The sequence below is a fragment of the Balearica regulorum genome, chromosome 5, assembly GCF_011004875.1.
Source record: "Balearica regulorum gibbericeps isolate bBalReg1 chromosome 5, bBalReg1.pri, whole genome shotgun sequence".
NCBI classification, from domain to species: Eukaryota; Metazoa; Chordata; class Aves; order Gruiformes; family Gruidae; genus Balearica; species Balearica regulorum.
The window spans coordinates 37161703-37174412 of NC_046188.1; the positions used below are offsets into that span (position 1 = coordinate 37161703).

Genomic DNA, 12710 nt, shown 5'->3' on the forward strand with positions numbered 1-12710 from the left:
GTTTAACACAGTCACTGATGACTTATGCAGTTCTAAAACCTGCAGCCAACTGCATCTTCCCCCAGATAGAATGGGGATTTAATCTTCGATAGTTTTTCCTTCTACCAGAGTCCTGTTCCTTTTTTCATATAAAAGACTCTTAAACTTTCAATTCTATTTAAAATTCTCAGCACAGTTCTCCTTTCTGGTTTGCCAGTCCCTTCTCATCCATGTTGTCTTTGATTCCCCTGCATTTGGCTCTCTCCTTTCAGCGTTTTAGAACCACAACAGCAGAGGGTGCTGCAAATCAAGTCCAGTACTTATGTTTCACTGTATTAAAACTGCATGGCGTGTGTACCTATCTGTGTCTATTTATACCTATATATATGGTACCAACTTGCTTTATACCATTTTCCAAATGTTGATTTTGTTTCATGATTTGAAGATGCAGCTCTTGCTAACATAAAAGCATCAGACTTACCTATCTTTTCCTGCCAAATGACCTATAACTTTGCAAGTATGTTCCTTCCACTGCAATGTGAAGCATTTAATATTTTCCATGAGCATCTTGTGTCAGCTAATTGTTTTCACACCTGATATTTATTCTCTGTTGTGTTACTCCTGTGCCTATCAGTAGTCTGTTGCTTTGATAAGGGTCCCTTTTCTGTGTTTTAGGTCATTGAATTTTATATAGTTTTGCATGAATTGTTGTGGGCTAATTTGCATGAAAACATAGTCATTTGTAATTACATAGCTAATCCTGTTTTGTGCTGACATTCTTACATACTCTTTGAATGGATTCCTCTAATCTTTGTAAAAACAGGTAGATGTATGGCTAGTATTGTTCTCTGATTTTTTTTTTTTTTTCTTCCCTTTGACTTAGATTCTCTGATACGTGTCCAAGACAGTCTCAATCAGGTGTTGGAGTGTGAAGCACTGTCTAAATCAGCATCATCGGAACTATCTCCTGTCAGCTTTACTGGTAAGGTTAAGACCTTGGTGCCATTTTCTTTCAATCTGTTTTATCCTCTATGTATGTATGTCCCATGGCTTAATAGTAACTTGGGTCGCATTTAATGCAGGATAGTAGGTCTCTACAGTTGGATGCTTTGGGCCCAATTAAAAAGAAAACTTAAAGGGGAACAAGTAGCGTATAACTTTGTTTTGATCTTTGGTAAGTATTTACAAAATGTCTGAAAAGTCAGCACAAAACCTTTTCATTCCAGACCCTACAGAAAAAAACAAACCCGAACAGACCATAGGAAACAGGACTACATCTGCAGGAAAACAAAAATTACCTCTTTGCCACAGCTAGGTTGCTAGTGGATTAATGGTGCTGCAGGTTAATCTTTCTGTGTCTTGACATCTTTACTCAGTATATAGACAGAACTTGTCTGGAAGCCCATCATTGTGGTACTTCTCTGTGTCTTTCTGTTCTTTGCTCAGTAACATTTTTTCTTCTGGATCTTAACTTTGGTTTTACGGTAGAAATCTCATCCATGTTTTATTTTTTTGTCATTCTTTTGGTCCTTGAATTTATTTTTTTCTGGGATTCCTCTCGTGACCAGAGGGAAATAGCACACCTTGATTTGTCTGAGAGGCTTCACTCACAGTCCTCAAACACAAATAAAGAGAAACAGCATAACTTAAACCAAAACAACTGAAGAATATTTGTGACTTAAAACCAACCACAAATCCGTCTATAGGTTCCATTCAGCGTCTAATGCAAGAGATGCACTCTTTGGAGGGAGATAAGAGGTGCACAGTCTGTGCTCTCAGGGCATGGCTAGCGAAGAATATCCTCAGACCTCCAAGGCTGGTGATTCTCAGCCAATGATGGGTCTGAACTAGAGCTGCACAGTGATAATCCTGATCTACAGTTCAGGTTGTCTGAATTGTTCTCTGGTTCTGTATCCTGAACTGAAGACTCTTCTTGTTCTGCCTATATGAAGTGACAGCAGCGTCTTGGATTAGGCTGTGTAGCTCTTCAGTTTTTCTCGTAATGGTCAGCTTAATATCTGTATGTTGTTACAAAACTTGAATGCATTGCCTTCTAATGTTCCTTTGCAATCCACATATCCAAGTATCTACTTGGATGAGCATGAGTTAGCTTTATTGGAATGGAGATTTTTTTTTTCTTTTTTTTGTTTAGTATTCATGTACACAGAAGATGGCTTGTGGGGCTGCAAAGACATGTTGAACTTTTTAATTAGCCTGTAGTGTAACTGGCTCACATTGTATAAACTAAAAGCCTGTCTAATACTGTAACCTTGACTCAATGACGACTTCATCGGCAAGGGCAAAAATCCCAAAGGCTGAAGACTTAAACTCCTGCCTCTTTGAACTGATTTCACCACAGTAGATTGTAGAGGAGCCAGAACAGGGAGTGATATGCTGTTGCTAGCTGTACCACACCCCTCCTGAGATAACAAGAAAAAGTCTTAGTCTTCAGGAATGTCAACACAGGGTATCCTTAAGATTATATTTTATGCTATATTGTTTTTTGGTATCCATACACCGGGGTATTTTTTTTTTCTTCCTCTTCTAGGTCTCTGCTTATGATACAAGAACAGATGTTGACAAGTTGTCTTATACTTCTCTAATTGTTATGGTAAAGGTCTATTAATAAGTATATACTCTTGCTTGTCAGTATTGAAGAACTAGAAGTTTACAATCTTACAATTTTAGCTTAAAGCATATATATTCCTTACACAATGTTATTCTGCCATGCCTGGTTGAAAGATAATGGTAGTCATCTTGTGAGCCAGAAAGATCTTTTAGCCTCAGTAAGTCTATAGTGTTTTCTGGTATTCGAGACTCAACAGCTTAAATCCTGTTCAATCTTTTTCTTGGCCTGGCTCTTTTTAAGGTGTCACCATATCTGCAAGTCCCAGAGACAGAAGTCTGCAGCAGAATTTGTTTCCTCAAGAATTTGTGCCTCCTGAGAAGCCACCACCAAAGCAACAGTGGATCCCCGATGACACTGAAACAATATGTATGGTTTGCAAAACTGAACGCTTTACTATGGTAAGGAGCAAAAACGAAGTACAGACATTCCTAGAGCTGTGACCTTAATGTGAACACTTGCTCATAGTCTGTGTCCTAAGCTTTAGCATGTTTGACTGCATCAGCATAGACCTGACAAGATTGCCAGTCCTTTTAGATTTAATCATTAGTTTCTACTTAGTGTAGTTGAGGAGACTGGAAACAGTTAGCTCCTTGCAGGGTCCTGTGAAGTGATAGAACCTAAAGAGGAAATCTGGTCATCAGAGAGGAGACAACTATGAGATCTTAAAAATGTCCAATAGCAGTAGTAATATTTCAAAAGGCCATCTAGTTGACTGTGCTGGCAAGGAATAATCTGAATTATATGATGCTCACGTTAGCGATATAGAAAATGTAATCTTTGTTGATGGTTATACTTTTGCAAGTGTAACCAGTTGTTTCATAGAGTACTCCAGCAACTGCATTGGTGCTCTAAGGGAGAAGATTAATTTCAAATTTTGCAGGTGTGCTGGCATTCTGTTCTCTTCTATTGCTTAGAAACAGTACTGATTTCTCAAAGTGTCTGTTGCTTTTGAATTTGGAAATTACTAAGAAGGTGTCAGAAAGACAGTCCACAGCTTCTGACTTTTCCAAGAGATGATCTAAATAGTGCTGTGATCAAAATTGGGACAATTTAAATAGCGGAAAGCCCAAGACTGCAGCAAACATGTTTTAAATACCTGCCTCTGGGTTTTGTGTGGTGGGGTTTTTTGTTTTGTTTTTTTTTCTTTGCCACACTCTCTCCAGAAAGGAATTGTAACAGTGAGAATCAGTCATTGTATAGTTCTGTAAAGCCTCATCATGCATGCTGTTTCCTGTCTTCACATGGAGTAAGTTTACTCATGAGTGGAGGCAGATATAGGAGGGGACTGCAGTAAATTCTTTCTGTTGCTCATCCATGACCTCTTTTGCTTAGTTTAACAGGCGCCATCACTGCAGGCGCTGTGGCAGGCTGGTGTGCAGCTCTTGCTCCACCAAGAAAATGGCAGTAGAAGCTTGCAGAGAAAATCTTTCTCGTGTATGCGATCAATGCTATAGCTACTACAACAGAGAACATCAGCCTGGCTTGGTACAAGACATAAGCACGTAAGTCCTTCCATTTGGGTTCTCCTCAATTTCATGTACACAGCAGAGTACATGAATGGAATGAGAGAGAAATAAGTGTTTGGGTTTATCTGGATAATGTAACAACATCAGCTTTTTGACCTCCAGCTGTTGGGATTTTCAGGTTTGATAGGTGTGGGGATGTTTCTTATGCCTCAGTTTACTTTTCATATTAGAAAGAACACTGGAGAGCCAGACAACAAAGTCTTTCATTCGTTAAGCGTTAATCGATCATTAAACCTGAGAACTGAATACTTTGCAAAACATATTCAGCACAAACTACTACAGTGTGACGAAGTTTCTTGCAGTTTACTTGGGTCCTGGATTAACATCACATGTTCACTAGCTCTGCTGAACATATCGGTGGTTTTATGTCATTCCATAATCCCTTCATTATGACTCCTTGAACCCTTGGGGATTCAAAAGCAAGTTCACGATTAGATAGGCTTTGAAGCTGCCCTTAATAAAAGGGACAGCTGTGATGACAGATTTTCATGATGTGGTTGCTTTAAGCTGAGGATTGGACCAAAATTCAGTGTGTGTGTGTGTGTGTGTGTGTTAGACCAGCTGGTGAAAAGTGCAGCTGAAAAGAGTGAGTTTTACTCTCTGTGACCCTGTCAAGCCTGCTGATACTGCCATACCTGATACTGCTATCAGCAGGCTTGACAGGGTCACAGAGAATAAAACTCACTCTTTTCAGCTGTATTTCCTCTTTTCCTAGCAAGCCTGCAGATAGCAGTATCTGCTATGGCAGTACCAGCAGGCTTGCTAGGAAAAGAGGAATACTGTGCGGATCTGAAAAGGAACCTCTGAAAAAACAAGCAGTCACCTCTAGCTAAACCAGTTTGCTTGAGAATGGTCACTTACACTGCCAGATTAGGTCAGCAGAGCCTAGCAGTGAGCTTGAATGCCATCTGACATGTTTTCATTGCTTAAGTGTCTGGGGTTTTTTCATACTCATCCTTATTTGTATATCAAAACCAACTAAATCTTAAGGACAGAGATCTGGAAGCCAAAAACTTCATTTTAGCTCTGATGTATTCTGATACTGGACGGTTCTTCTTGTTCTCAGTGTCTGCTTTTTTATGATGTGTGCAACGTTGGTATTCCTACAGAAGGTTATAAGAACTAATGATTTAACGTAGTTGAAGTACAACAATGCAGAGACAGGATCTTAGATTTCCAGACAGTAGGGAGTAGGGGCAGGGGGGAGACATGTTAGATTTTTACAAGACAGTGTTCGGAAAAAGCTAGCCATATTGATCTCTCTTTTAAAACTATGTCTTCCCCAGTGTGCTGGAGTAGGCATGATGTTTCTTTCTGTCATTTTATTACAGCAGAAAAGAAGATCAGGACCAAATGGAAGGTAAGGAATAGAGTAATGTTGAACTTCAAATTATTTTTTTTTTTTAATTTTTCTTTTTAATGCCTGATTAGCAGCAGAGTTAGAGATGGGAAGCTGATATGTTTAGTTGCAGTTGAAGGGTGATCGAAACTTCAGTTACAAAATATCTGATGGGTTTTGCCTGTGCAGGCTGAAATTAAGCATTCCAAACTTCTTTGATTGGTACACATCACTGGGCCCATATGATTCATTCAGTAGGAGTGAATAAGAACAGTATGGAAATCCTCAGGTTTAAGAGGGAAAGTGTTTTATTCTGCTTTTCTAACTTACCTGATGAGGCTGTGAAAGAAGGCTTATCAAATGTTTTCAAGCCTGAATTATTCCAATTATTCCAGTTTCCAGTTCAATTTTAAAAAGCATGTTTCTTTTTTTATTCACCCTACAGTTTTAGAGTTACTCCATGCTCTAACAGTCCTTCTGTGAAATCTAGAACAGTGAACTTTGACACTTTTTTTTTCATGTTAAGTTTTTCCAGGGAGAAGAGGAAGTTGATCCAGGGAAAGAGTAGCAAATTAGCATTATTCTCCATTTCTTAGCATTGTGAGATTGGCCATTGTTTTTCTGCCAGGAACCACAATCACAAACTTGAGCATCAGGGGGCTTGTGCATTCTCAGCTGCACTCAGATGACAAACAATATTTGATTTGTAGCTATTCTGGGTTACTAATTTCAAAACAGAAATCTCCTTAATCTGGAGGAAAGAAAAAGATTTTTCACAGAAATGACATTTCTTGAATCATTTGATCCAAACTCCAATTTTCTGCAGTACTATTTTATGTGAAAACTTAATGTCAGGAGTTAGCTCATCTTCTTAGAATCTTTCCTCTTAAAGCTGCTGGCCTATATGTTAAAATAAATAACCTGAATTTTAAAAAGAAGATACAGGCAGTTAAGTCATTTACCCTTTCTTTTACAACTGGTTCTTCAGTTTCCCTTTTTAGCTGTAACCCACAGCTTGCATATTTCCAGTTCCCTCCTGTTCAGAAATATTTAATAACTTGGATAATCATTTGAAGACATGTTACTGGAGCCAGTTTTTGGTGACAGGGTGTTGGTAACAGTGAGAATAAGTTCAGGTACAATTCGGCAGCCTGCTGAGGAATGGAAATGTTTCTGTAATCTGTATGCTGGACATGCGATACTGGCAGGAAGTGGCACAATGGAGAGGATTACAGATGGCTATTTTACAAGAGTATAGGAGTACTCTGCATTGTGTGTCCTTAGCCAGGTTTGTTGCTTCTTGTACAATGATTCTACCTGGTGTTTTCTTTTTGGCTGCAGAAACTTCTAATAATGAATATTCCACAGTGGTGCAAATACCCAAGGCAACTGAGCTTGAATGGATTTTTTCCCTGAATGAAGAGGAGAATGAAATTGTACGCAGTGAATTTTACTATGAACAGGTCAGATCTGGAGAAAGAGAGTCCAATATAAGCAGTTCCCTAAAGAACTACCTCAGTACCCATGTTTGTCTGTCTTTCCTCAAATTGTCAGGCTCCCAGCTCTTCCTTGTGTATTGCCATCCTTAGCCTGCACAGTGACAGCATAGTGTGTGGCCACCAACTGATAGAGCACTGCTGCAAATTGTCCCAAGGGCTTACTAATCCTGAGGTGGATGCTGGTCTCCTTATGGACATCATGAAACAATTGCTCTTCAGTGCCAAAATGATGTTTGTAAAAGCTGGAAGGAGCCAGGATCTAGCTCTCTGTGACAGGTGATTTATCAGATGTTCACTAGGATGTATTGACGTATTGTCGAGACCTTTATCCTTTTTTACTGGGGAGTGGAGGGTGAAAGGATTGTTTTGTGATTGCACTATGGACATTTTAAACAAGAAGAGAAGTTCATAACGTCAGAATAATGTAAGAGTTCAAATAGTAGAAATTCAAGTAATATGACTACATAATAATTACTGAGAAAATTCTCAGAGTAGGGAGAAATAATTCATAAAGACAAGGGTAAATATTCTGTTTCTGATACTGTGTATCTGCTTTCAATCTATATTTCAATATAGGATTTTAAACCTGCACTTTAAACCTGCACTTCCTGAGAATGAGCATTTTACACATTCCTCAAGTTTTGTCCTACAGAGCTTGAGGTGGCGGGTGTTACATAAATTTCCCACGTACTATTTTGATTTGGTAACATATAGATAGTGTCAGCAATCGGGGTCTGCTGGTGTTCCACTGAATGTGGAAAAAAAAGCCCAATAAAAAATAGTCTGAATAGGATGGTATGATGGATAGAGAAACCTGGTATACTGGTGATTAGGAACCACTGTTGTAAGAGACATAAAGTTCTTTAAGTATATGATAATAGTGAAAGTGTATGTATTTGTTTAACCTCTTTGTTTTCTCCTAGCTACATCAGCAAAGTGGATGTGTTGAATATTTTGGTTACTGCTGCCTACCGTCCAGTACCATCTTTGGATCAGATTCTTCTCCCTGCAGCAGTAACAAGATTAAGAAATCGGCTTCTGGAAGCAGAGTACTATCAACTAGCTATAGAGGTAATGACAATGGAGGGATGTCAATGTTAATAATGCTTCTGTAGTGGCTTTTGTTTTTTTCTCCCTCCTGAGTTCAGATGGAGGTGATGTGTGAAATGGACAATATTCAAACTGTTGCAAACTGGGATTAAGTTTTTAAACAAGGGAGAAATAATTTGTTGAACACTGGAAAAATTTGAGACGGAAAAGTCCTTCTGCTGTGGAGCAGGCTGCTGAAGGCAAGGGTAGGGGCCTTGTTTTCCAGTACAGTTAAAAATGGAATGGACTAACTGAAAGAAAGTCATTAAATGGAGGAATGTTGCATCCAGTAGAAGGGCTGAGACATCCTTTGTGGCAGGACTTTATCTGAAGTTTGTATGTTTGATTTCATTTGTCTGTAATCCCACAGCAGACACTAGTAAGGCACCTTTCCCAATCATTTACTTGGAAATCAGCAAATCTATTGGAGCTTATCTGGTGTGGTTTATCATCTTCTGTCTTCCTCCTGCTCCCAGTATTGCGAAAAACTGCTGATTTATGGCATTGCAGTTTAAGAACAGGATTATGATAGTACAAACATGATTAGGATTTTTAAGGGTAATAAACAGCAGGAATAGATGACCTATTTGAATAAAAACAGTTCATGTTTAAAGGCAGCTGGTCTACTAAAGAAAATCAGGAATGAATTTGATCAGCAAAGTTATGCAAAATGAAAAATTTCCTAGTGGTTCATGAAGCATCTTCTGTTGCTTTTTTTTAAACCACAAACCTGATGAATTCTACTCTATAAAAACCATTTGCTGTAGAAAAGTGGATGTGAAAATGTCCTGAGTTTTGAAACTGCTGAACTGAAATTTTCCAGATAAATAGTTGCTTAAACTTGTACAATAAAAAAAATACTTCCTTGTTTGGAGATCGCAGGTGCTTCAGTAGCTGGCATTTTGTGCCAGTAATATTGAAATAATCAGCATGGGGGTTTTTTTGTTTTGTTTTTAATGGGAAATGTGCTCTAGGAAGTGAAAGGTCACAATCACAGACTGTGATAAGCCAGTTTTCCTGCTTTTTGTACCGGGACTGATTTGCAATATTAACAAACAATTTTGAATTTAGGTTTCTACAAAATCTGGGTTGGATCCAGGTGGAGCATGGCATGCCTGGGGCATGGCATGCCTTAAAGCTGGAAATTTAAGTTCAGCAAGAGAGAAGTTTAACCGATGTTTAAAGCCACCTATGGATCTAAACCAGCTGAACCATGGTTCAAGGCTAGTCCAGGATGTGATACAGTACCTGGAGTCCACAGTGAAGCCCATACTTATTGCGGTAAGAGTCTTCTATCTGCTCTGAAGGGCTATAGTAAGGCTAAATAATGTTGTAATACACATCTTGCAGCAATGCATGTTACCATATCAAGTGTTAGGGGTTTTTTCCTTCTTTTATCGTGATTGCATATTGCAAACTGAATTTGTTGAGAAATTCGTTAGCTGTTTCATCAGAGTGAATTGGTGGCTGAGAACAAGATCATAGGATTTAATAGTAATTTGAGGTATACTTAGTGGAGGGGAAAGAAGCTGTGTTGGTTAACGTGTTATTATTACAGTCTGAGGAAATTAAACTCAGTCCCAACAGTATGTTGTGATGCTGCAGTGATGCCATTTTCCTACTGAAACTTTGATAACTTTGCAGGAATTCAAAGGAGAATTTGCAAATGCTGTCCCACTCTTCTTTCCTTGTCAAAAAGCACTATTACATGGTTTGGGATTAGCTCTGGAAGTTCTGATTAGGTACCAGAAATGACTTTTAGTACAAAGTAACTACAGAATCATAATGATGAAAGACCTCTTAGTGATACATATTTTAGGAGAATAAAAAGCCCTGTTTGAACTAGATTATTGAAGTAGCTGTTGACACTGGAATTGTGCTTAAATAAATAAGCCTCCTGTCTGTCCTGGAAAGAGCCACGCTAGCTACAGCAACAGTCAGCATGTCTGTTGATAGCAGGGTTCCAATCTAGTCTTTCTAAAAAGCATTACTCACCTCTCTAAAGTAGTATCTCTTTTACAAACAACCATCACAGAAATGCTTCAGGGCTGAGGGGCAAGATCTAATTGAAAATAAAGTTTTCCTCTTACTCATCACCTACCAATTCTCTGTTTTAACGGCAGGATGATGATTACTTTGCAACGTTGAGGGAACTTGAAGCAACACTGAGAACGAGAAGTCTGTCTCTGGAGATGATGTGTGAGGGGAAGATTCAACACAACAGCTACTATCAAGAATGCTTGTTCTATTTACATAGTTATGGCACTAATCTGGCTATAATAAGCTTTTACATGAGGCATGACTGTATGAGAGAAGCACTGCTTCACTTGTTAAATAAGGTGAGTAATCTAATTTGCCATCACCTAAACTGAAATGTGAAAAGTAGCTAAGAGGACTTCAAGACCAGTCTAAAATGGTAATGAGCATCATGCAGCATTCTGGGTGTTTTTCTGCACCGGAATTTTGAGGTCCTAAATGTTGTTATACAAACTATCCAGTGACTGACAAGGATTCAGCAACATAGCGACATGAAAAAATAACTTTGATCTTTACATCTTATGTTTAATCTGTCTTCCCCATTGTGTTGAAACAGTGGCTTCTAGAGGGGAGAAAGTGGTTTGGTTTTTGGTTGGAGGGGGTTTTTTGGGTTGGGTTTTTTTGTTTTGGTTTGGTTTTGTAGAGGTCCTGCATCAACAGCACTTTGTCTTTTTTCTGCAAAGCTGAAAATCTGGGACTGTTGTCATACAGTTCAGAAGAGAGAAGGAAGATTTTGAATTCCAACATGCCAATAACACTAGACACTTTCTCTCTCTCACAGTGGCTCTGTCACTTGGTGTAGTTTGTTGAATCAGAAACCCACAGGAGCCCGGAGAACAGAAGTCTAGGGAAGCCAAACAGTGGTTTCCAATTTTCCCTTAGGAAAATTGCATAGTATAGGAGGGCTTAAGAATATCTGGAGAAAACAGTTCTGTAATTTAGCACTGTTCAGTGCTAAATTACAATTAAACCTAGAAATTATCCCCACAAGGTTCTTGCTAATTCATTAAGTGTGCTTCTCAGGAGGTGTGGAGGAGATGTGAATCCATTATATCTCGCCAGCTTGAATGATGGAGTGTGTGGGGCTTTGTTTGTTTTCTTTAAGTTTCTGTGCTTGTGTTTGATGCACTGATTTTTTTTTTAATTATTATTATTTGAAATAATTCTTATTGAGAATGTACAACTTGAAACACCAAATTCCATTATCTTCAGTCTGCTTATGAGCTTTATTAATAGAAAATTAAGTTGTCTTATCGGCTCTGTTTTCTCATTATATCCTCAGTCATTCTAGGCTCATATACTCATCTGCATATTAAATTTGCTTTTCAAATGTGTCCTTTGTATCATTTTAAATCTGCCTTTGAAGAAAAGTTGCGTATTTTTGCAATGTTAACGAAATAATTTCACTAGTTAAGCAGCAGAATTTGAAAATGCTTTAGACATACAATTGACGTGGAAGTTTTGGACAAGGAGACTGGTAGTGATGATGTAAACTACAGAGGAAGGTTTGTTACCTTTAAAGCTGTAAGGTTCTAGGCTTCTGATGAAACATTTTTCAGTTGGTTCGTTGGAAACATTTTATGTGTACAGGCTTTGTAGCTTGTATATTACTCTGAGATTAAAAAAAAAATCCCTATCATGTCTTTAAAACATTTATGCAGGCCATATTGTCACACACACTTCTTTGTGTAGTAACATTAATATGTGAGGCTGCATTTGCGAGACCATAGTCAGGAGGTCAAGGGAAGTAAATATCCCCCTCGGCTCACTACTTGTGAGGTTTCACGTGAACTACTGTGCCCAGTTTTGGATTCCCTAGTACAAAACAGACATTGTCAAAGTGCAGCAAGTCTAATGGGAGGCCACCAAAGTGGCTAGGGGCTGGAAGCATATGATATAGGAGGAGAGAGATAGAGCTTGAAGAAAAGTCAAAAAGACATCTATGTGCTGTTCAACTACCAAGTGGGTGATTATGGGGAAGATAGAGCCAGGCTTACCGCACATGTGCAGAGTAAAAGCGTAAGAGACAGTGGACACAATTTGGAGCAAGGGAAACTCCAACTAGATATAAGGAAAAGTTTGGGTTTGTTTTTTGTTTTTTTTTACAGTGAGGATGTTTAGACATAGGAACTGGATACCAGAGAGGCTGTCGAATTGCCCTACTTGGTTATGATCAGAACTTCACTGGACAGGCCCAGAGCAGTGTGACCTAACTTGGAAGCCGCTCTTTGAGTGGGGCTTTGAACCAAATGACCTCCTGAGATCCCTTCCAACCTAAATTATTTATTAATTTTATGATCTCTGTCACATAATACTCCTTTATGATATATAAGGAAAATCAACAAGCCACAGTGGCTTTGCTTCAAACTACCTTTCTGATGTTTGTGTAGGAATCCCCATCGGAAGTGTTCATTGAAGGCATCTTCATTCCAAGTTATGAAAGTGGAAAACTGCATATGTTGGAGAACTTGCTGGAAACCATTGATCCAGGATTGGAGAGCTGGGGAGTCTACTTGATTGCAGCCTGCAAATACTTGCAGAGAAAGAACTACTACCATATTCTGTATGAGCTGCAACAGTTTATGAAGGTAAGACAAGGGTCAGTGCCATCT

General features: G+C 38.7%; 1 protein-coding gene across 1 annotated transcript in view; it reads left to right on the plus strand.

Annotated features, from left to right (window-relative positions):
* The window catches only part of ZFYVE26 (zinc finger FYVE-type containing 26), a 51417-nt gene that overhangs the window by 30061 nt on the left and 8646 nt on the right, over positions 1–12710 (plus strand). The window contains 10 exon segments of the mRNA XM_075754187.1: positions 863–961; positions 2849–3006; positions 3941–4110; positions 5466–5494; positions 6815–6936; positions 7028–7248; positions 7896–8043; positions 9133–9342; positions 10185–10400; positions 12489–12686. Of these exon segments, the coding sequence (XP_075610302.1) occupies positions 863–961; positions 2849–3006; positions 3941–4110; positions 5466–5494; positions 6815–6936; positions 7028–7248; positions 7896–8043; positions 9133–9342; positions 10185–10400; positions 12489–12686 (1571 nt within the window).